The 24782-nt window shown below is 39.9% G+C and overlaps 1 protein-coding gene across 1 annotated transcript in view; it reads right to left on the bottom strand.

Annotated features, from left to right (window-relative positions):
• Positions 1-13117: 13117 nt before the first annotated feature.
• Positions 13118-24782, bottom strand: part of nradd (neurotrophin receptor associated death domain) — a 56760-nt gene continuing 45095 nt past the window's right edge. Inside the window, exons 4-6 of the mRNA XM_039737131.1 lie at positions 22849-23020; positions 18102-18241; positions 13118-14569 (exon numbers count right to left, since the gene is read on the bottom strand). Coding sequence (XP_039593065.1) covers positions 14262-14569; positions 18102-18241; positions 22849-23020 — 620 coding nt within the window. The 3' untranslated portion in view covers positions 13118-14261. The remainder of the gene's footprint in view (positions 14570-18101; positions 18242-22848; positions 23021-24782) is intronic.

The raw sequence follows: 24782 nt of genomic DNA, 5'->3' as shown, positions 1-24782 counted from the left end.
TCCACATCCCAAAGATTTACTTGTTAAGTAGGTTAACTGACATTTCTAAAGTGGCCTAGTATATACAGTAGGTGGACGAGTATACCCCATGATGGAGTAGAGCCCTGTCCCAGTTGGCAACTATCTTGCACAGAGTTTTGTTACAAATGGCTTTACAATATCTTACTTTTGGATTTAGTGGGTTCATTACATGCTTGGATGGATGTCCTGTGAACAGAGTACTCATGCACTAGATTAAACCGATTAACTTTGTACACTTTGTTAAAAATTATTAGGCAAGTTGACTTTCTGACCTTCATTACTTCTATGTTCATTTTCCAACTCTAAACTGTATAAACCTGAATGCTGATTTGATGTAATCATTTTCTGGTGATATGTAATTACTTAATGAGGGTGTGGTTTAAAGTGAGTAACTTCGATTGTAAGGTGTGCAAAAATATTAGGTGGTAGCTTCATTACTTCAGGTAAAAAGGGACAAGAAGCAGATTTAACTGACACCAAAAAAGTTAAAAATTATAAAATGTCTTACAGACCTTTCAAATCCTACCCAACAGCTTACAGACTTGGTTGCACATCTTTGCAGCTTTTTTATTTTTCTTTTCATTCACTCAATAATTTTCCACTGCTTATCCAAAGCCGGATCACAGGGGCAACAGTCTTAGCAGTGAGGCCCATACTTCGTTTACCCCAGCCACACTTGCCAACTCATACTTTGGGATCCCAAGGCGTTCCCAAACCATCTAGGAGATATAATCCTCCCCTGCGAGCCAAGGGTTTTCCCCAGGGTCTCCTCCCAGCTGGTCCTACTCATAAACCCTCCACAGGGAAGTTTTCCAGGAGGCATTTGTATCAAAAGCCCGAATCACTTCAACCAGCTCTACTCTCAGCCTCTCCTAGATGTCTGCACTTCTCACCCTATCTCTAAGGGAGAGCCCAGCCACCTTGCGGAGGAAGCATATTTTGACTCTATGCACCTGTGATCTCATTCTTTCAATCGATTCTAAGGCCACTGAACTGGAACCCCTCCCTTCCCCTCTCTGGCTGTGCCTTGATATCCTGTCCATGAAAATCACAAACAGGACAGGATATAAAACACAGCTTTGGCAGAGTCCCACACCCACTGGAAAAGATGCTGACCTTTTCAGAGTATGTGGATACAGTTCTCACTGTGAATATACAGAGACTGAATAACCCTTTATTAGAAGCCTAAACAATATCCACAGCCTTCAGCATTTCTGGCCAAATCTCATTCCCCACTGGGGCTTTGCCACTGAGGAGTTCCCTCACTACCTCAATGACCTCCCTCTCAATGAAATGAGCATTTATCCCCCATCAGTTTCTGTCTCTGCCCTCTCCACAGAGGGTCTGTCCATTGAATTCAGGAGCTCCTCAAAGTGTTCTTCCACCACCTGAAAACATCTTTAGTCTGGGTCAGCACTTCTCCACCCTTGCTGAGAGCACTCAGGTTTTTATTTCCCTGATTGCCAAGGCCGCAACCCTTTTGGCCTGTCGATACATTTCTCCTGCTTTGGGGGTCTCCTATGCTAACCATACATGGAAGGCCTCCTCTGTTTTAATATAGTGTTTGTTATGGACAAACTATGCCTTGCACGGAAGTCCAATAACAAAACTCCGATCTGGTTTAGATTCCTGTGAATCTTGCCTCTCCATCATTACCCATGTGGGCACTGCAGTCTCCCAGAAGAACTATGGAGTCCCCAGCTGGAACACTTTCCAGAATCCCCTCCAATGATTTCAAGTAATCCTGGTACTCCAAACTAACATTAGGTGCATAGGCACATATGGCAGTCAAAGTCCTCCCCTCTGCAACCTTCAGCCACACAAGAGGCTACACTACCGCTCGCCAGGACAAACTTCAAAATGGCATTGACCAGGCAGTCGAGCAGGTTCAATAAGAAGTCCACTACCGCCTGAATGCCTTTCTTCCTGGGGAAACTCCAGAGTAAAGGAGAGTCCAGCCTCTTTCAAGGGGGATGCGAGTCCAATTATATCTAGTTGGTAGCTATCTGCCTCACCCACCAACTCCTGCTCCTTCCCCTCAGGAGAGGTGACATTCTTTGTCCTAAAAGTCAGTTTGTTTGTCTGGATTCCAGTCTGCCAAGGCCTCTTCGACCATGCCCCAGGTCACACTGCACCCAGCCCCTATTCCTTCTGCAAATGGTGGGCCCACAATAGGGCAGTCCCACATTATGTTTTCGGGCTGTGCTTGACCGGGCCCCATGGTAGACTCAGCTGCCAGACACTCACCTGCGGGCACTTCTCCCGAACCTGGCTCTGGAGGAGGCACATGTAACCCCAAACAGGGTGGGGTAATATTTTTACCTTTACAGAGCTGCACTATTAAGGGCTGTGAGTCACTCTTTGTCTAACCCCTTACCTCACCTCAACATAGCTCCCAAGGTCACAGAGGCACTCAAACTTCTCCACCTCAATATGCTGGCAATTTTTTTTTTTGAGAGGTGAAGCGGTTCTGATTCTGAATCCTGGATGTTGCTGTTCAATCAAGCAACTTCTATCTGAGGAGCTTGTTGGAATGATGATCAGAAGTCTGTGCATGAGAAAAATGGTATATAATTCAGAAGTAGCATTTCAGATGCCCTTGGTACTTTGCTTTCCATGAGATTTTGCACAATCATGTTGCCTGTCATAAAATGGAGAATAAGCCAGAGTAAATTGAAGAATGAAAAATAAAATTTCATCCTGCAGTTACTTAAGGCTGTGTTTTGTATTCCTTTCTTGGTAATTTAACAGCACTGGGAACTACTGACTATTTCGACCAGGTTTATACTTCATGTGACGCGACACATGCTCCAGTGGACACTACTGCTATGCAAGCGTTTCATACTTGCGCACGTACTTTACGTAAATCTGAAATATTCCATCAGGTGGCAGTGCGAGATTTTATCATGGTGAGAAAACGTTTGGCTTCGCTATGTTGTGAATTGCCTGAAACACCCATTAAATTCCGATGACACCTTAACACAATATCTCTGAAAAGGATGTTTATCAATTAAATCCATCAATCCAGAGATGTGCCCATTCCAGTTAGCATTGGGCACGAGGCAGAAACAATCCCTAGACGGGGCATCAGCTCATCACAAGGTGAATACAAGCACTCACATACACTGGGGTCATTTGGTGCCACCATATCCCCAAATCTGCATATTTTTTGAAGGAAACCGGAGCATACTGTGGAAAGCCAGCAGGAAAACATGTAAACTCCAGGCAGGCAATACCAGGGGTGTGACTCCCTATGAGACAGCAGTGCTAACCCTCTGCCACCATATCACCCCCATATAAGTAATTATTAACAGTATTCACTATTTAAACAAAATTAACGATTTATCTGTAAAATGTAACATACATACTTTTAATGAATTTCATCATGAAAGTGATATCTAGTATAAATCTAAGGATTGTAAATGTGCAGAGAGCTGGGATATCGTACATTTAATGTGTTCTGTGTGGTGATCTATTGCTTCTTGCCAGTGCTGTCAATGCAGGAGGAAGCCCCAGAAGCAAGTAGCGATTAACAACTAGGTCGGTTTTAAGATGATGTTTACGATAATGATAAAGTAAACTACAGGATTAAAGTCAAATTTCCACTTTAATCACAAAATACACCTTTTCACCATGTCCTTAATTTTTTCTCTGTGTCTCAAATACAGCGCTGTACATTCTGTTGCTATTGTGATGGTGCAAAAAAAAAAAAGACGGCACAGAAAATGGTATGTAAGACTTTTAAAATGTATCATGTCATTTAAATGGAGAATATGCGATAGTATATAAAAGCACCACAAATACATCTGTATGTCGCCATTTTGCTTAATAATAATAATAATAAATTTTATTTATATTGCGCTTTATATTTAACAATCTCAAAGTGCTACAAAATAACAATAAAATAACAAACAAGATAATCTTTAGAAATAATTTAACAAAATGCCTTTCTAAAAAGATAAGTTTTTAGGTTTCGTTTAGAAGCATCAGTCGACTGTGGGGCTCTCAGGTAATCAGGGAGAGAATTTCACAGCCTTGGCGCCAACGAAGAAAAGGCCCTATCACCCATACTGCTAAGTTTAGTTCTGGGAACTTGAAGAATGTTAGTATGCACAGAGCGGAGGGTGCGTGAGGAAGTATGAGGGATAAGGAGTTCCTGTAAATCCAGGGGAGCAGATCCATAGATGCAATGATGGTTAAGGAGGGAAACCTTGTACTCTATTCTAAGTGGTACAGGGAGCCAGTGAAGGGTTTTCAAGATAGGAGTGATGTGGCTATACTTTCGCACCCTCATCAGGATCCTGGCAGAGCTGTTCTGAATGTACTGGAGTCTCTGGATACTCTTGCCAGGAATCTCAATGAGAAGCACATTACAGTAATCCAGCCTGGACGAGACAAAGGCATGGACAAGCGTCTCTGCATCTGCTAGGGTAAGTGTTGGACGAAGTTTGGCAATGTTCCTGAGATGGTAAAAAGATGACTTACAGAGATGTTTAATGAGGGTGTCAAAAGTGAGTTGAGAGTCCATTTTAACACCCAAATTGGTAACAAATGTAGAAAGAGGAATGTTTTGACCAGAGAAAGTGATACTGGTGATGGTAGAAGAACGAAGATGGTGTGGTGTGCCAAATAAAATGGCTTCGGTTTTAAATCTGTTCAGCTGAAGAAATTTGAGCCTCATTTATGCCTCTATTTCCTCCAAACAAATAGTCAGTGTAGATGTTGGGAGAGGAGCAGTAGAGGAGGTGGGAGTAGTCCTAAGATAAAGCTGAGTGTCATCGGCATAGCAATGGAAAGATAGACCATGTCTGCTAATGACACTTCCAAGGGGGAGCATGTAAATGTTGAAAAGAATGGGGCCTAACACAAAGCCCTGTGGAACACCACAGGTAACATTATGGGTGTGAGATTTTGTGCTGCCAAGAGCGACATACTCAGTTCTACCGGTCAAATAAGATGTAAACCAATTGTGAACATTTCCTGAAAGTCCAATGGTGTATTGCAAACGGTGAAGAAGAATATTATGATCAATAGTATCAAAAGCAGCTGTTAGGTCAAGGAGAATGAGTAAAGAAGGAGAACCAGTATCTGCTGACATCAGAAGGTCATTAGTGACCCTGACCAGGGCTGTTTCGGTGCTATGGCCAGGGCGAAAACCAGACTGAAACTTTTCAAACAGGTTATTCAATTTGAGATGATCATGAAGTTGTACTGCAACTATTTTTTCCAGAACTTTAGAGAGAAATGGAAGATTCACCACATCGAACCATTCATCAAACATCGTAGGATCCACATAGTGGCTTTCTGTCACATGTAGATAGTAAATAGAGACTCTGACGTCACATTCCAACTTTTATCACACTGCGCCCCTCGAGTTTTTGCTGGGACTGCAACTCGCACACACGTCGCATTCATTTCTGAGGACCTGCTCAGAGGACGCGTCAAATGAACGCTGGGAACGTGTGGCAGCCATGATGCATGCACGTACGCACTCTGAGCATGAAGTATAAATGAGCCCTTAGAAGTCTTGGTATGTTGGTATGCCTCACTTGTATCTCTTTTTGGTCATATTTCAAAGTGTATTTAATACTAGTTAAACATTTAAAGTGTTTGTCTTTCCTGTCTCGTTTAGCATAGCTACCAAAGTGTATTTCAAAATCTTACACTTTAAATATCTTCAGTCAACCAACTAAGCAGAAGACATTTTGAAAGTGATGTATCTATTATAGGAAAAATGAAGGTTCATGTATCAATAATCACACACGAGGAATCCAGTTCCAGGTCACAGCCTCATGCAGGCTGTAACCCATCCAGACATCATCACGTATAATGTACAAACGAATCCCAGTTGGGGTGCCAGTCCTTCACCAGGCACACTCAAACATACACTCCTATACACTTCCAATTTAGAATATGCTGGAAAAATCCACACACATATGCAAATCCCTCAAAGAACGTGCCCAGGCCAGACTTATTTTAGGCATAAGAAGCTGTTAAAAAGTAGCAGATTTTGAAAAACTCACACTTTGGTGACTTATGTTATTTGGCAAAGCAAACTTGAGCCAATGTAATTTAGTTGGAGAGTGAGCTTGGATGTCCCTTGTGATGGATTAGTACCCAGTCCAGTGTTGAGTCCTAAACCAGATATGACAGTTATAGAAATGATCGATTTTAACAGTATCCTTTAACTCTTCAGGTGTCAAGTATCAAGCCCATCAAGCTTATATGATTAACTGAATTCTAACAGCTGAGTTTCTTTGCTTAGCCGAACAGTTGCCACTCAAGATCTCCTCATCAACCAACAAATAACCCTTGTACACTGCGTAATATCTGATATGGTGCATGCACTGACTATACCCGCAAAACCTTTATAGCAAAAACATATCATTAGTACAAGATGAGCATAAAACCTATATAGCATAAGGTAAACAGCACAGTCACATGTATGCAAACTAACAATACAAGTATGTACCCCAAACAATATAGTTAATATTAAAACCAATGGCATAGGAACACAAAATGATATGATGTTCATTTAAACTAGAGATAGGAATATCAATATCACAGTAATCAATACTTCGATTTTCAAACAGTAGTCATTTGGTATTGAGTACCATTAAAAATATATCAACTACAGATTTTTCAGTAAGACAGACAGCAAGGTTCTTGCACTTTCTACTCACACGTACTGAGATGAATAAAAAAAATGCAAACTATATGATAATGTCAAGCTGAAAGCGCAACAAGGCATATTGCTATTTTTCACAAATGTAAACAAAACACCACATCCTGACCAACACAAAGAAGTGTGAAAACACATCAAAAAGAAGCAATTTGGAAACAATTGCGGGATAGTTTTTAAAGGGGCACAAGGCATTATCCAGGTAGCTCTGCTGCTAGCTGTGTTATTTAGCCTGGGGTTTACTGAAAACATTTTAGTTGTGTTTATCAAGATGTTTTTCAATAAAAGAGAAGGGAGAGTATAATTGAAATGCAGATGTGGCCATATTATTATTACTGTATTATTTTTTGGTAACTGTTTCAGTTTTAAAGAAAGTAGTTTAAATAATTTTGCATGCATTAAACAAATCCGAAAATCTTTATGAAAATACAAAAGTTAACATTACTTTTATTGGGTTTATATGTCTTATTCTATTATGTATTCTTAATACATTTTATTATGGTGTTCTTGATCTTCTGCCATGATATTAGGTAATTTAAATACAGACTGACCTATATTAATTAATACTAGTCATTCTAAAACACTATACCAACTTGGTATACGTCCTGTTTGGCCACGAAAAATTGTGCTTGGTATACGACCTTTGTTTGGAATACGACTCGCGTGCTAGAACACCGCGCGCTACCCTCGTTTACCTCTCTCGAGACAAAGCCACGACTGCCCACGAGCATCAGTACGCCAGTTGCTAGCATTCAGTGAACCACCCGCACTATAACTCTGTGAATTTTCACGTGCTTTTGTGTTTTTATCGCGTAAATTATAATTGTTTGTTGAAAAGTATGAAGGTGGCATGCGTATCCGGGACATGCCTGCTGCATACACGATGTCGAGAACGACGGTATCTACGATTGTGAAAAACACAAAAGATGTTATTAAAAAGTAAAGTGAGGTTACATTTTCATTTATTTCATCTAATTGCTTTTGTATTTATGTATTTTAGTATTAAGCCGTGTTGTGTTGTATTTTATACAACCCCATCGATGTGTAGTATGCCAATAACAATAGGATTTTTTTCATAGGAACGGATTAATCATTTTCCCTTTATTTCTTATGGGAAAAAATTGTTTGGTATACGTCCTGTTTGGTATAAATCAAAGGATCTGGAACAGATTAAGGATCTATACCGAGGCACCACTGTAATTATTTTTTGGAAAATAAAGCCCTATGCTTATTAAAAAATACTTAGTACTGAGGTACCACTGTAATTATTTTTTGGAAAATAAAGCCCTATGCTTATTAAAAATACTCAGCATTGGTACCGGAAACAGTGATACCGAAGAATACCTAAGTACTATTACCCACCCCTAGTATAAGCTAAATATTTAATCAGAATCCAATCTCACTCTGCAGACAAACCAAGAAAGTTAACCAACGGCATATGAAAGCAAACCACTAACGCACACATTCCAAGGGTTATGTCTGTAAAAATCTATGCACATTGACGTCTATGTCTCTGCACGTGTACATATGTATATTAAACGCACCAATATATTACTCACTCCTTGTTCAGCTGTCATAAAATTGTTTGCAACGTCAGTCGCTGACCCTACGATTTTAGTGTGCCACCATTGCACGAAATACATTTCCAGTCAAGAAGATCCTGGGGCTGCCCGTTAATCGTCTTGTGTACAAAACATAATGCGAATATTCCGACCTCCCACTCTTCAGAAAGACACCATTTCTTTGGTGGTGGGTGTACGAAAACTCGGTACATATTTATTTTTTAGGCTTCTAATGCTTTTCAGAGCTGCATTTAGACACGAGTAAACCACGCGTCGACTAAATTCGCCGGTTTGCTGTTGTGACCATTCGCTCGGAATACGTTGTGCGTCAACATTGCAATCGTATCCCACTGTCTAGAACAAGAACCACATACTATTACAATGAGACTACTGTATTTAGTGGCTCCATTAGTAAAACACCCAAACACATAACGTGTCAGTATGTTTAAGATACAGTACACTAGCAGTAATATTACCTGTTTTATCTTCTATAAAGAATCAATTACTTTGTGCACGTTTGCGTAAAACTTATTGACCAATAACAAACAAGGGCGTTCTGGCGCCACCCGCCTAAACTTTCAGCCAATCATGACTTGCAGGCTTTCGAGGCAACTAGGGGCATGTGTTGCCTCGAAAGCTTGCATATTGTAATCTTTCTAATTTGCCAATAAAAGATGTCATTTTGCGTAACATCCACAATGGCTAACACGGTACTAGACATAGACTGTCTATGGTACTACAGCCAAACACGGCTAAAGTCACGTGAGACTTTTCTATCATTGATCCGAATGCACTCGCCTGCTAGGCAACTCGAGTAGCCAAATGTTTCGATACAATTTACTGAATAAATTCAAGTTAGTTTCATATATATATATATGTACGTAGGCATGTTACCGTAATTATTGCTTGGTAACTTATATTTAATTCATTATATAAATATATCGTAGCGTCCCAGCCAGGTTCAAGGCCTTTGGAGTGACTGTTGGGTCCGATTGAGGAAGGGCGGATGACTGACAGCGGGGGTATGATTGACGCGGAAGGGAAGGGGGGTCGAGAGGATCGTTGGGGAAGGGGCTAGAACAGGGATGTCGAACTCCAGGCCCGGAGGGTTGCAGTGGCTGAAGGTTTTCATTTTAATCCTTTCACTATTCAGCGAGCAGTTTTCACTGCTAATTAACTTAATTTCCCTTCATTTGAATAGCCTTGTTTTTTAAGGATTCAGTCTTCTGAATCGATTCGTTTCTTCTTTAAACGTCAGCCAAACAGAAATGAGACGTGGAATGAGCCAACAGGTGACCAGCCAAACTGGGATTTTAAACTCCAACCAATTTCTTAATGATATGCCAATTCTTGCTGTTAATTAAACCCGTTTTTTTATTTCCGTGGCTTGTTGCTGCTTTCATTCTGCCACAGCTATCCTTTCCAAAAACATTGTTTTTTCAAAGATCACTGTCAAAATGTTTTGGTGACCTGAGAGATCAGCCTTACGAAGACCTTCACCTTTCGTTACTTTCAGATATTGTGTGATGGGCACAGGTGAGCTGGTCAAGTGGCGCCTTGTTTTGTGTCTCATTATTGTTTGGCTGCTAATTAAGGAGAAAAAGATGACTAAAGGGCCTGAGTCAAGTTATTTAAAATTACGGCAAAAGAAGATAATTAGCAACAGGTCACTAATGAAGAAGATTGTTAGAATGGAAACCTGGAGTTCGACACCCATGGGCCAGAAGGTTAGGTTGTGTTGTGTTGTGTCGTGTTGTGTCGTGTAGTGTAGTGTCGTGGAGTTATGAAATCGGCGTTTGTCTTTTTCTGTTTTTTGCTTTTCTTTAACGGCGGCTCTCAGGACCGCAAATATGAGAGAAATGCTGTATAGGAGATTGTAAATAGTTCAAATTCAAAGACGTTCATTTTTTTGCTGTTACAACCCTCAGTTTTTCTCTTCTTTATTGTTCAAGTAAACAGTTTTGTGAGCTTTACTTCGTCTGTCCGTTTTTTCTTCTATTTCGAACCTGACGCAATGGTCGCTACAATATGATTTATAGTAGATACATTTGTAGTCATTGCATATTTAACATAATTAACTAACACTGATTCAAATCCCATTGTCCTGTTTCTGTACACATTTAAGATGGATAATTAAAATAAGACGTTACATTAAAGAATCACATGAGAATCGTACAACTCGTAATAATTTATTCACGAATCAAATGAAGGAGAATCATTAGACTAATTCGCAGGTTGAGATTTGTTAATGTGTCAAAACGTATCGTTCACGAAATGCCCATCACTGTCTGCATGTCTTCAATGGAAAGAGTTTAAATTTCAAGCATTATCTGTTCAGTCCACACTAGCGATTTACCTTTAACTGTGGATGCTTGGTGTGTAATGGCGCAGTAATAAAAGAGGGGAATATTTGTTGAGACAAAAAGAATTTAAAAAAATTGTTGGTGTGTCGATGAGCTCAGAGTCGTTTCTGACATATTTGGTGCTCCAGGTAAGTAAATTTGACCGCACTAACACCACCATACACAGAAACACACAATATGTCACTAACACAGGTTAATCACGTATTTAATAAAAAAAAATTGTAAACGGAATAATAATAATATAACAATAGAATTCTGAAGCATGTAAATTGTGCATGTACCAAAACATACAGAAATTACAGAGCAATAAAACAACAAAATGGAACCACTTTGCCTGTAAATAACTTATTTAACAGACTCTACAAACTTTATTTAGGAAAAAGAAATACAACAAATAAATATTAGAAACACGTCTCTGGTAAATGGAGGGATTTGACATTGCAAATAAAAGTATTTTTAAAATCAGACATGCCTGGACTTTCTTGCAGCAAAGTCATGTATAATTTATACCATCATCATATGATAGATTCCTACATCTTTGTTAATGCTCTTCACTGCAAGGCCTTTGAGACAGTTTTGTGTGTCCCTGCGTAATGTCCCCTCGAGTGTATGTGTTGTTTAAAAATCCCTGGTGGTGTAGTGGCCACAGGGTCCCTACTGCAGTGCCAGTGCTCCTGCCTCCACAACCTCCTCTCCTCAGGCTGTCTCTCTCACCCAAGCAGCAAGACAAGCGGGCAGCTCAATGAAAGAAGGAAGCTGCCTGGATAGACCCGGTCACTAGCTGGAGTCTGGACTAAACCCGGTCCGCCCTTCACTCACCCTGGGGCGCCACACTTGAAGAGGTGGGGTGAGACTGGGACCCAGCTGTGTGTGTCCGTCTGGCCGGCTGAGTGTCATGTGAGAAGACCAGGAGATGAATCCTGAGTCCTAAGTCCTGGTCCTAGCAGCGGTTAACTGCTGAAGTTGAAGCAGCTCTGCCTCACTGTCACAGGTAGCGAAGAGGCTGGCCGCCCGTCTCTCTACAGATGGCTGCAGTAAGGTACCCTGACCATTAGAGGTTCTTGCCTGGACTGTCTATTCCCAGAAACGACAGGATTAGTTTCAAAAATTGGATAGTGCTGGCCCAGTCAAAGGATGATTAAAACAAGTGTGTCAATAACAATAACTTTATATAAAATGTGTGGCTTATGCAATGAAAACATAGGAAAAGGTTTGGGTCAACGTTGAGAAAGGTAATGAATCTCAAGTGAACAACAACTAAATCAATGGAAAGTGTGAAAAATAATAAACCTTTTACTAGTAGAAAAATAAAAGAAGGTATGCTGGATGTAAGCGTAAAATATCTGTTCTTTTGTAAAGTTGGACACGGAAAAAGTACAAAAATGCAAGATTTGTGTTACACCAATTTACTGTGAATATATATATATATATATATTATATACTGTATATACAAATTTATTTTGTAAATGAGTTGTGAATTTTTACATTTTTGCATTTAAGAGAGAACGTTTTCTTTTGAAGCAGGTATTCTTTCATTTTTTTTTTCCAGGTTTGAGTTTAGTTGATAAAAAGCATAATTTATTTATTTATTATTGTATACTTCCGCACATTTCAGTACTCACCATTCTGATTTAGGACAATATAATTGTTCAAATCCATGGGGATGTTCCTGTCCTGGGATATTCTATATTCTAATCAGCCTGGCAGTTTGGTGCAGTGGTCAAGACATTGATGTTAAAGCGCCAAGGTCCTTCCAGTTAGTGTACCCGCGTCCACTTGTGCAAAATATGTGTAAGTAGATGCAATGAATCCTAAATGTGTGAGTTGCTTTGGCTAGAGCCTATAAAATTGAAGGTCTGAAGCTTGAAAGTACACCTTTCGGAGTAAGACCTAGAAGTTATAGTGGATGTAATCACTATCAACATCCAGACAGTGTTAAGAAGGCCAATAGGATATTAGGTTATACTGTGGACTACAAGACAAACAAGGTAATGTTTAAGTTATATAACACACTAGTGAGACTTCATCTGGAGTACTGTGTTCAGTTTTGGTCTGCATATTACAAAATGTCATAACAGCAGTAGAGGAAGTCCAGGGAAGAATGTCTGGGCCAATTCTGGGATTCTGATAGGTATGTGATATGAAGAGTAATTGAGGGAGCTGAACCTTTTCTGTTTAAACAAATGGAGATTAAAGGGTGACATGATGGAATTTTTGTTTAAAAATGTGAAATGTGAATTTAATCATGTATTAACATACCCATAAGTGTTATGCATGCTGGATGATGATTTTGTAGCATTGCAATTTCCGTTTTCAGCACAATGTATTTTGCCAAGCCATGGCAGGACAGCTTTTTAAATTTAAGCTATTTGGCCAGGTTGCCAGTCATGTTAAGATCAATTAATATGTCCACCTCTTCCATTCCACATACTAATTTGCATGTCTTGAGCAATACCCACAAAATGAAAAAATAAGCCATCAAGCAAAACTGCTCAAATCTTTTCATATTTATTTAACATACAAAAACATTAATTAGAATACTTGAACACAGTTATAAAACCAGATTCTTGAGTAAACTGGATAAGAAACAAAACAAACAAAAAATGCAGAAACTAAGGCCACAAATTCAGTTAAAGAAGAGACTGTAGTGGGCCATCGATCCCTTTTCTTTTTTTTACATGGCACCCTTTGGTGGGCACAGACATTACTTCATTTCAAGGTGTATCTGCATGAGTGTTGGTTGGAGAAAGGGATATTCAAAGATGCTCCAGGATGTCCATTTTTCAGCTAAGACTGACTAATTTTTAATATCCAGAAAAGGCTTTTGTTGTCCCATTGTGGAGTTACTTTGAAAGTGGCCAAAAACTGAATTTTGAAGTATTTAAATAGTTCATTAATATTAAAAGAGAAAATGTAAAAAATAAAGTCAAACTTGGACAGGTGATGAGGAATTTGAGGCCACAGTAACATTTACACAAGAAGGGCAAGTGAGTGACTTTATGTTTATGCCTGGTGAGGAACAGAACAAGCCAGCCAGCAGAGGGCACCAAAATACCTCTTTACAAGGGTGCATGTTAACAACAAATGGAAGAGTAGTCGTTAATTTCAGTCCTCTGAGTAAGGCCCAGGTCTTGGGGCAAGCAGTGTTTGGCCAATTTGATCATTAATGTCTTATGGCAGCGAATCTTGGTAGTTCATGTTGTTCAATATGAACTAATATGAACAGCAACCTGGGCAATTAATAGAGAGAAATTAGAAGAGATGTGGTGTGTCATACAATACCTAGCAATGCAACCTAAAGAAGGAACTCAATATGTCTGTCAAACACCAGCCCGTAATCCTTGGTAAAAACTCAGCACAGGTGCTGGGGTGAAGATCTGTCATCTAGATTTTAAACACACAATTTGTCCGGTTGGCAAAGACTGTCTCTGAGCTGTGCCCAAGGCCTCCCGGTGGTAAGTCTCTTCCTTTTGAAAGACCCCGCCATGTGGTGTTATCTTCTGGATTGTCCTCACCCAGACCTGGATGTTTTTGTCCTTCTCTTAATGAGTATCACTTTAATACTCATCTGGCCCCACCCCATCCCTTTCCATCTGTCCTCATTTTGTCTCTTGATTTCCAGAGGTTTAATGGTCACACTACTGAGTTGGCCTCGGCTGGTCTGGTGAGAGCTGCAACTACATCAGCCCGCTCTATCCGATTCAGAGCGGCACACAGGGCTGCCACCGTAGCCCCCTCTTGTCCTGACCAATCAGAGAGAAGAGTATGTGCAGGATCCTCACCCCGGCCAATGACATCTGTTCGCTCTTGCTCATAACCCAGCTGGGCAGCCAAGTGACGCCATCCCTTTCCACCAGCAGGGGGCAGTTGCAGGAGCTGCTCCACTTCATCCCTCCTTTGTGGGGTCATGTTGAGGTAGAGACGGTTGTCTAGCTTGCTGCCTGCTCCAAAAGAAAAAAAAAAGTTGATCTTCACTACTACTTTTAAAGACAGAAATTCTGAAAACCAAGGCTAAAAGCTCCAGCAAAGATTATGTTTCAAGTACTAATCTTTTCAGTTATCTTTTTGCATTACCTGTACATGAGCTAGACAATCATTGCATGCCACTGTGACACTGCCACAAAGCCGTGGATGCACCATAGATGTACGTAGTTGTGTCTGCATGTTCCCCTAATTCTGTGCATCCCTAATCTGCTAGCCTCAACAGGCTTTCCTCAACACTATAGATTTGTCACCTCTGGTGTATAACATCTTAATGCATCCCTTTGTAATGGAGGAAACCCCATCATCTGTCCAATTACTGCTTTAGGGTAATCTTACCAATTGCACCTTTGTAGATGTTTCACTTTTATCATATTTTTCTTTGTCACAGTTTTATGCTAAAATTGCTTATATTAATTTTTTCCCTTATCAAGCAACACTCAAAACCACAGAATGACAAAGCCAAAATAGGAGTTTAGGATTTTTTGCAAATTTGTTAAAAAATACAAAACTGAAATATTACATTGACACAAGTATTCAGACCCTTCGTCATGACACTTGGAACTTGGCTCAGGTGCATCCCATTCTACTCATCATTGTTGAGCTGTTTCTACACTTTGTTTGGAGGCTTACTGTGATCATTCCAGTTGACTGGACATGATTAGGACATACCTGTCTATAGAATATCCAACACTTGACAATGTGTTGTGGTGGGCGGCTGTGGGCTATGCCCAGCTAGGATGCCGAGAAGGACCAGGAGAGGAACTATGCCTCCGCCGGACCACAAGAGCACAGTCACCCTGGTTTGTGTAAGGGCCACGGGAATTGAGCATGGGAGCTCAACCCTATAGGGGCCTGTGGCCACTGCCAGGGGGTGCCCTGAAGACTCTGAAGCCTTGAACGTCATCACTTCTGCCACACCACACCTCTGAAGTGCCGCAGGAAGCTCATCAGGAGGCACCTGGAGCATGTCCGGTGGGGATATAAAAGGGGTCGCCTCTCTCCAGTTATCACCTGCAGTTGGGTGGAAGAGGACGAAGCTCGGAGGAGAGGAGCAGAGGTGGTGAAGATAGGACAGGATTATTGATAGGCCTGGACTGAGGGTGCTTGGTGCAGGGGCACTGGGTTGTGTGCGGGACACTTGTAAATAGGACTTGTAAATAAAACGTGTGTGGTGCTTGAACCATTGGTGTCTGCCTGTCTGTGCCAGGGCTGGTCTCCACAGTGTACATTATCTGAACAAAAAAAAAGCCATGAGGTTGAAGAAATTGCCTGCAAAGTTCAGAGACAAGAGTATGTTAATGCACAGATCTGGGGAAGGCTATGAAAAATATCTGCAAGAGCACACTGGCCTCCATAATTCCTAAATGAAATACATTTAGATAAACCACAACTCTTCCTGACCAAACCATTGGAGGATAAGGGCCATGGTAAGAGAGGTAACCAAGAACCTGATGGTCATTCTGTCTGAACTCTAGAGAACTTGTGAGGAGATGAGAGAAACTTCCACAAGAACAACCACCACGGCAACGTTTCATAAATCTGGGCATTACAGCAGAGTGGCCAGATGGCACTTGAAAGCCTGTCTGGAGTTTGCAAAAAGGCATGTAAAGGACTCTCAGCCTGTGTGAAACAAGAGTTTCTGGTCTGATTTAGCCAACACTGAACTGTTTGGCCTCAATAGTAAGGATTACATCTGGAAGAAACCAGGCACTACTCATCACCTGCACAATACCATTCCAATGGTAAAGTGTAATGGTGGCAGCATCATGCCATGTGGTTTTTGTTTAGTAATAGGGACTGGGAGACTAGTCAGGGTTGAGGGAAAGCTGAACAAAGTAAAGTACAGAGACATGCTTAATGAAAGCCTGCTCTAGGGCACTCTGGACCTCAGACTGTGCCAAAGGTTCATTTTCTAACAGCACAATTACCCTAAGCACAAAGAAAAGCCAAAAACAGTCTGGCTTAGGGACAACTCTGGGAATGTCCTTGAGTGACCCAACCAAACAGTGGTAAAGCTAGTAATGGGGGCCCATGGGAAAAAATATTGAGGGGGGCCCTCATTAAGGAGATGAAATATAAATATTTCAAAAAAAAAAAAAGTTTAATAAAATGTAGGTATGTTTAATTGAATATAGAGTTTCTTAGAAATAAGCATTTGTGTGTCAAGTATTTAATTTTTGAGGAAGAGGATGATACTGACAAACAAATGAACTTAGGAGTCAGCTTAAGTGCTCTGGTGATGATAATTGCCCACCGAACCACAGGTTGGTGCTGTGTGCTAATACATTCTCTCTTACACCCTCTGCAGAACTGAAGATTAATGCCTGTTCCACAGCTCATTGCCATTGCCCATCCTCCTGGACCTGTCCCTTCCCTCCTGGAACCCATATGGCTGGACGTTTGGCCATTTTCAATCAGGTCTGTATTTGACTCTCATCTGAAAAGACGTCATTTTCATCTTTGTAGAAAAGATCAACTTGTTTAATTTATTTTTATTATACAGGGTCACGGACGTGCCCCAAACCTTTTCCATGTTTGCTTCTTGTCTTACAATACATTATTCCATAAATATGACGGTTTAAATTACTAGATGTAATCCATACTTATAAACGTATCGACCTCATTCTGAGGTTTGCTACTTTCCGTCAACAATACACATGGATCCACCTTGTTCAGTACTTTAATTTCTGCCTTCTAATATTACTAGTATGTTCGGTGAAAGCACTCTCTATAACACTTTTCATGTTTTAGGTAACCAGATTGTCTCATTACCTCACAGTGTGTTGCTGTTCACCTTGCTTCCCAGTTGCTTACACTACTGCCCAGCTACCCTACATCATTTCAAGGACAGGATTGCGACCAGAGATTTGAAAGCATATGGCTTCAAACCATATGAACAAGGAGAGCTACTGTTGGAATTTGTAACAGGAGCTGTCAATGGTCTAATGCTTTGAAATCATATGGTTTTTATTCGCCAGTCACAATCCTGATAACACATGCTTGCTGCATAGATTGGTAAACATTAAATGGTGGACATTTTTGGAAGGAAACGGAAGGTGCTTAAGATTTAGGGATTGCCCCAGGCTTAGGGTCCCAGTATTTTTAACCTGAATTTACATGGTGGATATGTCCCTGCAGCCAGGGATCAGAAACTAGCTGTTCACCAATAGTCTCTATCCAGACTGACAGAGCTTGAGAGAATCTGCAGATAAGAACGGCAGAAAATCCTTAAAATCCAGTTGTGTCATGTCATGTCATCCCAAGGAAGATTCCAGACTATAATTGTTTCCAAAAGTGCTTCAACATAGTGCTAAGTAAAGGGTCAGAATACTCGTGCCAATGCGATGTTTTCGTTTGATCATCCTGAGACACTGAATGTTTCTTGATGAGTGAAAAAGTAATTTAAATGGTTTTAGCATAGGGCTGCAACATAGCAAAATGTGTAAAAAATGAAGAATCTGACTACTTTCTGATGGCACCCTTACTTACCCTTCAACTGCTGGCTCTCCTGCAAGCTGTGAGTGTCCAGGAAGACTCCGCTATCACTGTGTAGCTTCTCTGCTTCAGCTGAGCCCAGTTCATTGGCACGAGCTTTGGCCAACTGCTGTTTCTGCTTGCAAGATGTCCAGCTGCACAGACAGACAGACAAGCACATAGGAAAGGTTATCAATAGCAACATGTTTACTGCAAATCTTGCAGTCTCCCCTTTTCCCCACTTAAGAAGTTAACTGAAATTGGACCCTAATGATTCATGAATATGAGTGAATCATCATGGAAACTTTGTGCACAGTCTATTTATATTTAGTTTGATAACAATTGGAAGTCACGAGTCATGAAAAAATGATACCTGGGATCAAACCTATCCCAGTGTTTTCATTTGTAGTGAAGCTTTATAATCCCTTCTCATCTTGTGCAGGAATATAACTTGATTTTTGAAGTGCTTTGTGATAGCAGGCTTATTATGAAAATGATGACATTTAATGCTATGCGATTACAGTCATCACGACAGGTGCTGTGTTCTTGATTGCTTGCTTTTAAACTGCTTTGTTTTCATTATAAAATATATAAACTGTGATTGCCTTTTTAAGGAACTTTTTAAGCATGACTGTTCTGAATGGCACTAATAAAAACCTTGAACTAGATTGACAGTGCTTGTGATGAAAGGTGCTATGTTACAGTATGTCAGCCATCAATTTGCTAAATCCATTTAATTCAACTTTAAGGTTGCAGGGCAAGAACCAACCCTGAAGTTGGTGGTATGACAGTAAAGAGGACTCGGCCACACTCAGTCATATCTGGTCAATTTGGAGCCAACTAATGTAGCAGAATATCTTTGGGATAAGGGTCACAAACTGGAGGACCCTAAGGAAAAGCCACATAGATATGACAACAACATGCAAACCTCTGCACTAGTGGTGACCAGTTCAGAATTTTAATCATGTGTCCTGCAATTGTGAAGACTAAATTAAAGGAATGCTTCACCCAAATACATGTTTTTTTTACCTGTTACTTAACTCATGTTGTTTGTAGTGATGGCTAATCTTATATTTTCCCAGAGAATAGAGACAACAAAATTTCTACAATGGGAATCTACAGTATAGGAGCCAGCAATGCTGCACAACAGCAGCCAATATTAAAACATACACAAAAAAATCTGAAATAACTCATGTCGCATAATCAACATGTTAGTTATCCAGTTGTATGCTAAAATCATCCCAAACATATGATTTTTTTTCTGACGTATTATTAAATAAATAAATGCATTTCCAGAAAATGAGAGAAGTTCACAAAAGTGAAGTGCATTCAAGTGAGTCTGAACTTTTGAACTGAGGACTGGACTCTCAATTAATCAATAATGCAGGTGGGTCTTAATATTTATATTAATTATATAATTAATATATAATTATATAATTATATATATTTAATAATTTTATTTTTTAGCTGACATTTAGTTTTTACCCACTGTATGAATAAATTTGTTATTTTCATTGTCCACCAAAATGAGATTCTGCATGGTGCAACAAGTAAAAAATAATCATTTCTAGGTGGCAGATTCCTTTAGCCATTATTAGTTTATATTATTACGTCCTACAAAAGATGCTTTCTAAAATAATGTTTGATTGATGTTAAAGGGAGAAGTCAAAACACTTCATGGATTAATGGATTTCTTGAGTCAACTCACATTTGAGGTTAAAAAGTAATTGCCTCCTTGTTATTCACCTTTCAAGACACCAGTGTAAAGTGATGACTAGAACTGGGATCCCATAAGCACCCCCTCCCACACTCTAACTGGGACAATCTCAGCACTGTGGGGATGGAGCTCTAGAGACCCAGTTTGGGATGAAGTTTTAATCCTCTCCATTCAGCTGGAGAAATATGGAGGCTCTGACAACAAAGTTGAGGATGACAACTGCTGTGTTCAGCCAAAGACTCATATGGCTCAAGGGCTTTGACCGCCATGTGAAGAGGATAACAGGGAACAACAAAACAACCACCAAGTTTGTTCTGTGGAGTGGTGCATAAACTGGAACGAGCCCCAAAAAAATAAAAAAAGAACTTGCCTTCTTTTGCTAGACTTCCAGCACTGTGCATTAGGAGCTAGTGAGCCGTTTCAAATGAGATTAGTAGTTAATCAGAAATGGCTCTGCATGTTTCCTTCATTCTGCTTCAAAAAGGCCCGGGCTCTGCCCTGTACTTCTAATAAACCGACAGCTGTATAAAATTTCCACTAACGGGCACTGATATCATTCCAATAAGAAAAAGAGTTGTAACTGCTTCAGAGTGGCTTTTCTACTGCAGTGGAAAGCATTTCACTCAAATGACTGAAAATGATCTAATGGGTGAATGGGATGATAAAAATAAACTGGGGGAGTGGAACTGTAACCTCCTTTCTTATCTTTGAAATGTTTTGCAAATGTGAGATCAGCGCAGCTTACTTCTTTTTTTAGATATCATTCTGATCCTGCTGTAACCATTTAAGACAGAAACTGTTTAAGGCAATTTTGACTAAGTGACAACTTTGCATGCTTTATGTAGAACCAGAGTTGAGGGACAGTGGTCCATGGTTCACAAGGCCCACATCCCTGAGTCACCTAATCAGGTGCAAGTCACCTCACCTACTGAGCCATCTCTAATCATGGAGGCGAAGAGTATAAACCATATTGTCAACTTGTGGCAAGAGCCCAATAGGAAAGCATAGAGAAGAAGGATATACTCCTCACTGAGGACATTTCAGTCAAGAATTAAAGCAGTAGCCAATAGCTTTGAGCTATATTTGTGCCAACAACCTACAGATTTCAGCCTTTGACATTTAGCTTTCCATATGTATAGCACCCTCCATAGTGAGTGTTATGACACTGCTATATTTGTAAATTGCTGGTGTATTAATCCTTGGTAGCACACTTTGCATTTACATTTTTCATAACTTTTTTGCTGCCACCCAATACTTGATACATTCATTCACAGACATATCCTGCTCCTTTCACCAGACTCAAGTACAATCTTTTCTTGAATAGCACCCTTCTAACTAATGAGTGACACAAGCGTGCCTTTTCTCTTATCTAGGTCCTGAATGAACTCCAGATGAATACAGAACATATATGACCATCTGAATAAGAGTGAGAGAGGGAGAGCTTGTGCCATACCTGGTCATGACAGAAGCTAGTAAGTTTCAATTCACAGTTTTCACAGTTGCAAAATGAGAATCTCACTAAAGAGAATTTTCTGGAGGTTGCAAAGATTTTTTTGGGGTGGAAAATGCATGCAATCTATCACAAACCAGGAAATTCAATTCTATCTATGTGTCTCATTCACATCACTGCAGTGGAGCACACTGCATTTTTTAATAATGTGACATGCTGCATATGTTTCACACGAAGACACATTAAAAGTCACCATTGTGCACATTACTGTTTTTCCCCCCTGTACAAATCAGAGAAAGATTCCCCAATCATCCCTCACCTAGTAATCACCTTTTCCTCTTTCTTGAAGCATGCAGAATAGTTTGAGTATATGCTCTCTCCAAGCACCATGGAGTTTCAAGGTTTTTTTCTGTCTCTAATGCATCTTTAGGATTTCAGCCACCAAGACTGTCGTCATAATTGCAAACAGGGGATTACATGACTAGAACACATCTGGTGACTCAACAAAATGTCTGCATGTGACAAGATATGTATCAGGTGATATTTTTAATTCTAGTAGATAGCTATATTAATACTAAATGACAGGTAGACACATGTGGAATTATTGCATGTAAATGATTCTAGACAGGACTAAACAGCGTTCCTCTTGTGTCAATGGCACAAATTAAATTCAGTTTGTTTTGCGATTTTTTCTTCTTCTTTTTTTTTTTTGCAAAAGTAAAACAGAGTTTTCTTTCAAATTCAACTTGCCACAAATTGTTTTGCTCATCACTTGCCATACCTGAGGCCAATGTGACAGCTGAACTTGTTCTCCCATGTGGGCAGAGTTTCTAATTAGGCTGTATTAATTATTAAATATACTGAATTATTAAAGTATTAAAGGAGGTTCTGAATTTGCATTAGTGCTTGTTTTTGTCTATTTTACTGTTCTACCTCAGTCTGGGCTTTTTCCACTATTGAGGTTTTTTTTTTCTTTTTTCTTTTGGTCACTTACTGTGAGAACAAGCTGCTTGCTGCTTGGTGATAGATCTCCTTGTACATGGCAAAAATAATAGATAATCTTTAGGCAAGGGAATGGGAAAGTTGAAAATCATGTTTGTTGGAGTGTTACCCTGCATTGGGATAGCATAATCCCATGTGGGGTCATATCTTGCCTCATACTTCTTGCTATCTCTGGTTCATCTCCTGACCTCAGTGGATAAAAATAAAAAGATAGGTGTCAAAACATCTTGTGTTGCTTCATACTTGTTGATGTCTCTGGTTCACCTCCTGATGTCAGTGGATAAAGAGATATGTCTCAACCCATCTTTAATTATGAATATTTTATTTCAGACTGCAGCTCAGTGATAATGTAATCACTGGCACCTAAAGGAAATGCTTTCAATAACAAAGACTTATCTTCGTAAGAGGCTTATCTTTTCCCCTGTTTTTGGTAAGGAGGTTCTAATGTGAGTATTTCCAGTGGGTCTGTACTGTGCAGTTCAGACATCAGGGTCTGTGCAGTTTTTAATGTGATGAGCTTTTTGGAGGAAGTCCAGATATTCTTATCATGTCAAGAATATTTACACTGGTAAAAAAAAAAAGTAGATGCTTACCATTTGTAGGCTACATAGAAAAGCAGCCCAATGATAATAGCAGCAAGAATGGAGCAGTAAACTGGGATGATGTTTTTGCCGCTGTCTTCCTGTGGGATAAAGTCTGGTGAGCCAGGATTGGTACTACTGACCACTTCCAAATCAGAGCGTCCCATAATGCTGAGGTTTCTGTCTGAAAAAAGAAATGAAACAGAATTACACCCTAGAAAGTGTTGATCTAGAATATGTTAATGTTTCATCATATTCTGGAGCCACAGCCTCTAAACTTTGCTATTCTCAGTTATTAAATTCACAATTTTATCTTAAGTAGTCTCTGGCAGCATTTATTTCAGATTCATTTTTATTATATATAGCTACAGTACAATAGGCTAGTCAGCTAGTGCAGAAACCTCAAGAATGGAGAAACCGTACATGACACATTGATCCAGTAAAGCAGACACTAACCAATAAACATAATTATAACAATGCATAGTACATAAATATGCAGCAACATCAGATTATCAATACATATTCGATCAGTCATCTATGTACAAACAATACAGGTAAGTTATCTTTAGAATGACCAATAAACGTAAATAATTATAAATGAAAAATAATGTCAGGTAGTGCAATACAATTAGAGATGCAGGATGAAACATTATGGCTCTGCATAGATCAGGTTAAATAAACAATTGTATCTATGGTCTTCACGTTCTCTCTTACCAATATACTCTATGAATAACAGCATGGTACTCAGTTTAACCACCTGCTGTAGGGCCTTGCAGTCTAACGCAACAGACTGACTAGGCAGCTAGTCCTTACAGTATGTTCTCTTCTGTGCATCTATAAAGTTTAATGACGATCTCCAAAAGAGTCTGGATGCAGACCCAGTGATATCACTCAAGGGCGCAGTGGTAGCGCTGCTGCCTCACAGTAAGGTGACCTGGGTTCGCTTCCTGGTTCCCCCCGTGTCTGCGTGGGTTTCCTCCGGGTGCTCTGGTTTCCTCCCACAGTCCAAAGACATGCAGGTTAGGTGCATTGGCGATCCTAAAATTGTCCCTAGTGTGTGCTTGGTGTGTGTGTGTACCCTGCAGTGGGCTGGTGTCCTGCCCAAGGTTTGTTTCCTGCCTTGTGCCCTGTGTTGGCTGGGATTGGCTCCAGCAAACCCCCGTGAACCTGTATTAGGATTTAGCGGGTTGGACAATGACTGACTCACTGACTAAAAGTGGGCTTTTATGTTACTCACATTTTTCTATGATGCCTGAATAACATCAATGGGAACCTGAAACCTCTAAGAATTGATGACGTTGGTGTCATGCGTAACAGCACAGCTTTAAGTTAGAAGGTTGGCGTTTTTGTTTACATGGTATGTAATTCACATGGCAACTTGTAGGCATGTCCTAGTGCTTTAATTAAGGTCATCTCTTTCCATAAAAAGTTAAATTTCTATTGACCTTATAATGATCTCATTTAAATTTTTTTTTAATTTGCATGGCCTTTAAAATATTTTTCCTATCAACTTAACCATTCTTTGTATAGTTTGCACTAATGCTGTGCCTATATCTGACAAATGAGTCATTTACTCTATAATGGCTCATTGAATTACTGTGTTCACTAAGAAAAACACATTTTTTCTGTTCTCAGTTAGTTGTAGCACATCTGGTTTGAACAATTCAAATAAAACTGTTAAATAGCTGCTTCTAATTGACTCTTGTAGAAGTCAATGCTACATTTGTTAAATAACATAACCCTTATGTTTCTAAATAATGTCAAGTGGCTGCGAAGGAGAACAGTGGGGTGCAAGACAGGGACATAGCCCAGCAAAGTTCACAGAAAGACAGATAGACAGAGAGAGAGAGAGAGAAAAAAATATAGAGTAGCGGTGGAGTCCATGATTGTCATTATGCTACTGCAGGAAGAAGGGCCCACCAGATTTTGGTATGTTCTATGCATGT

Source organism: Polypterus senegalus, chromosome 15 (genome assembly GCF_016835505.1).
Source record: "Polypterus senegalus isolate Bchr_013 chromosome 15, ASM1683550v1, whole genome shotgun sequence".
NCBI lineage: Eukaryota > Metazoa > Chordata > Cladistia > Polypteriformes > Polypteridae > Polypterus > Polypterus senegalus.
The sequence above is the reverse complement of the archived record's forward strand: the minus strand, read 5'-3'. Positions and strand labels throughout refer to the sequence as shown.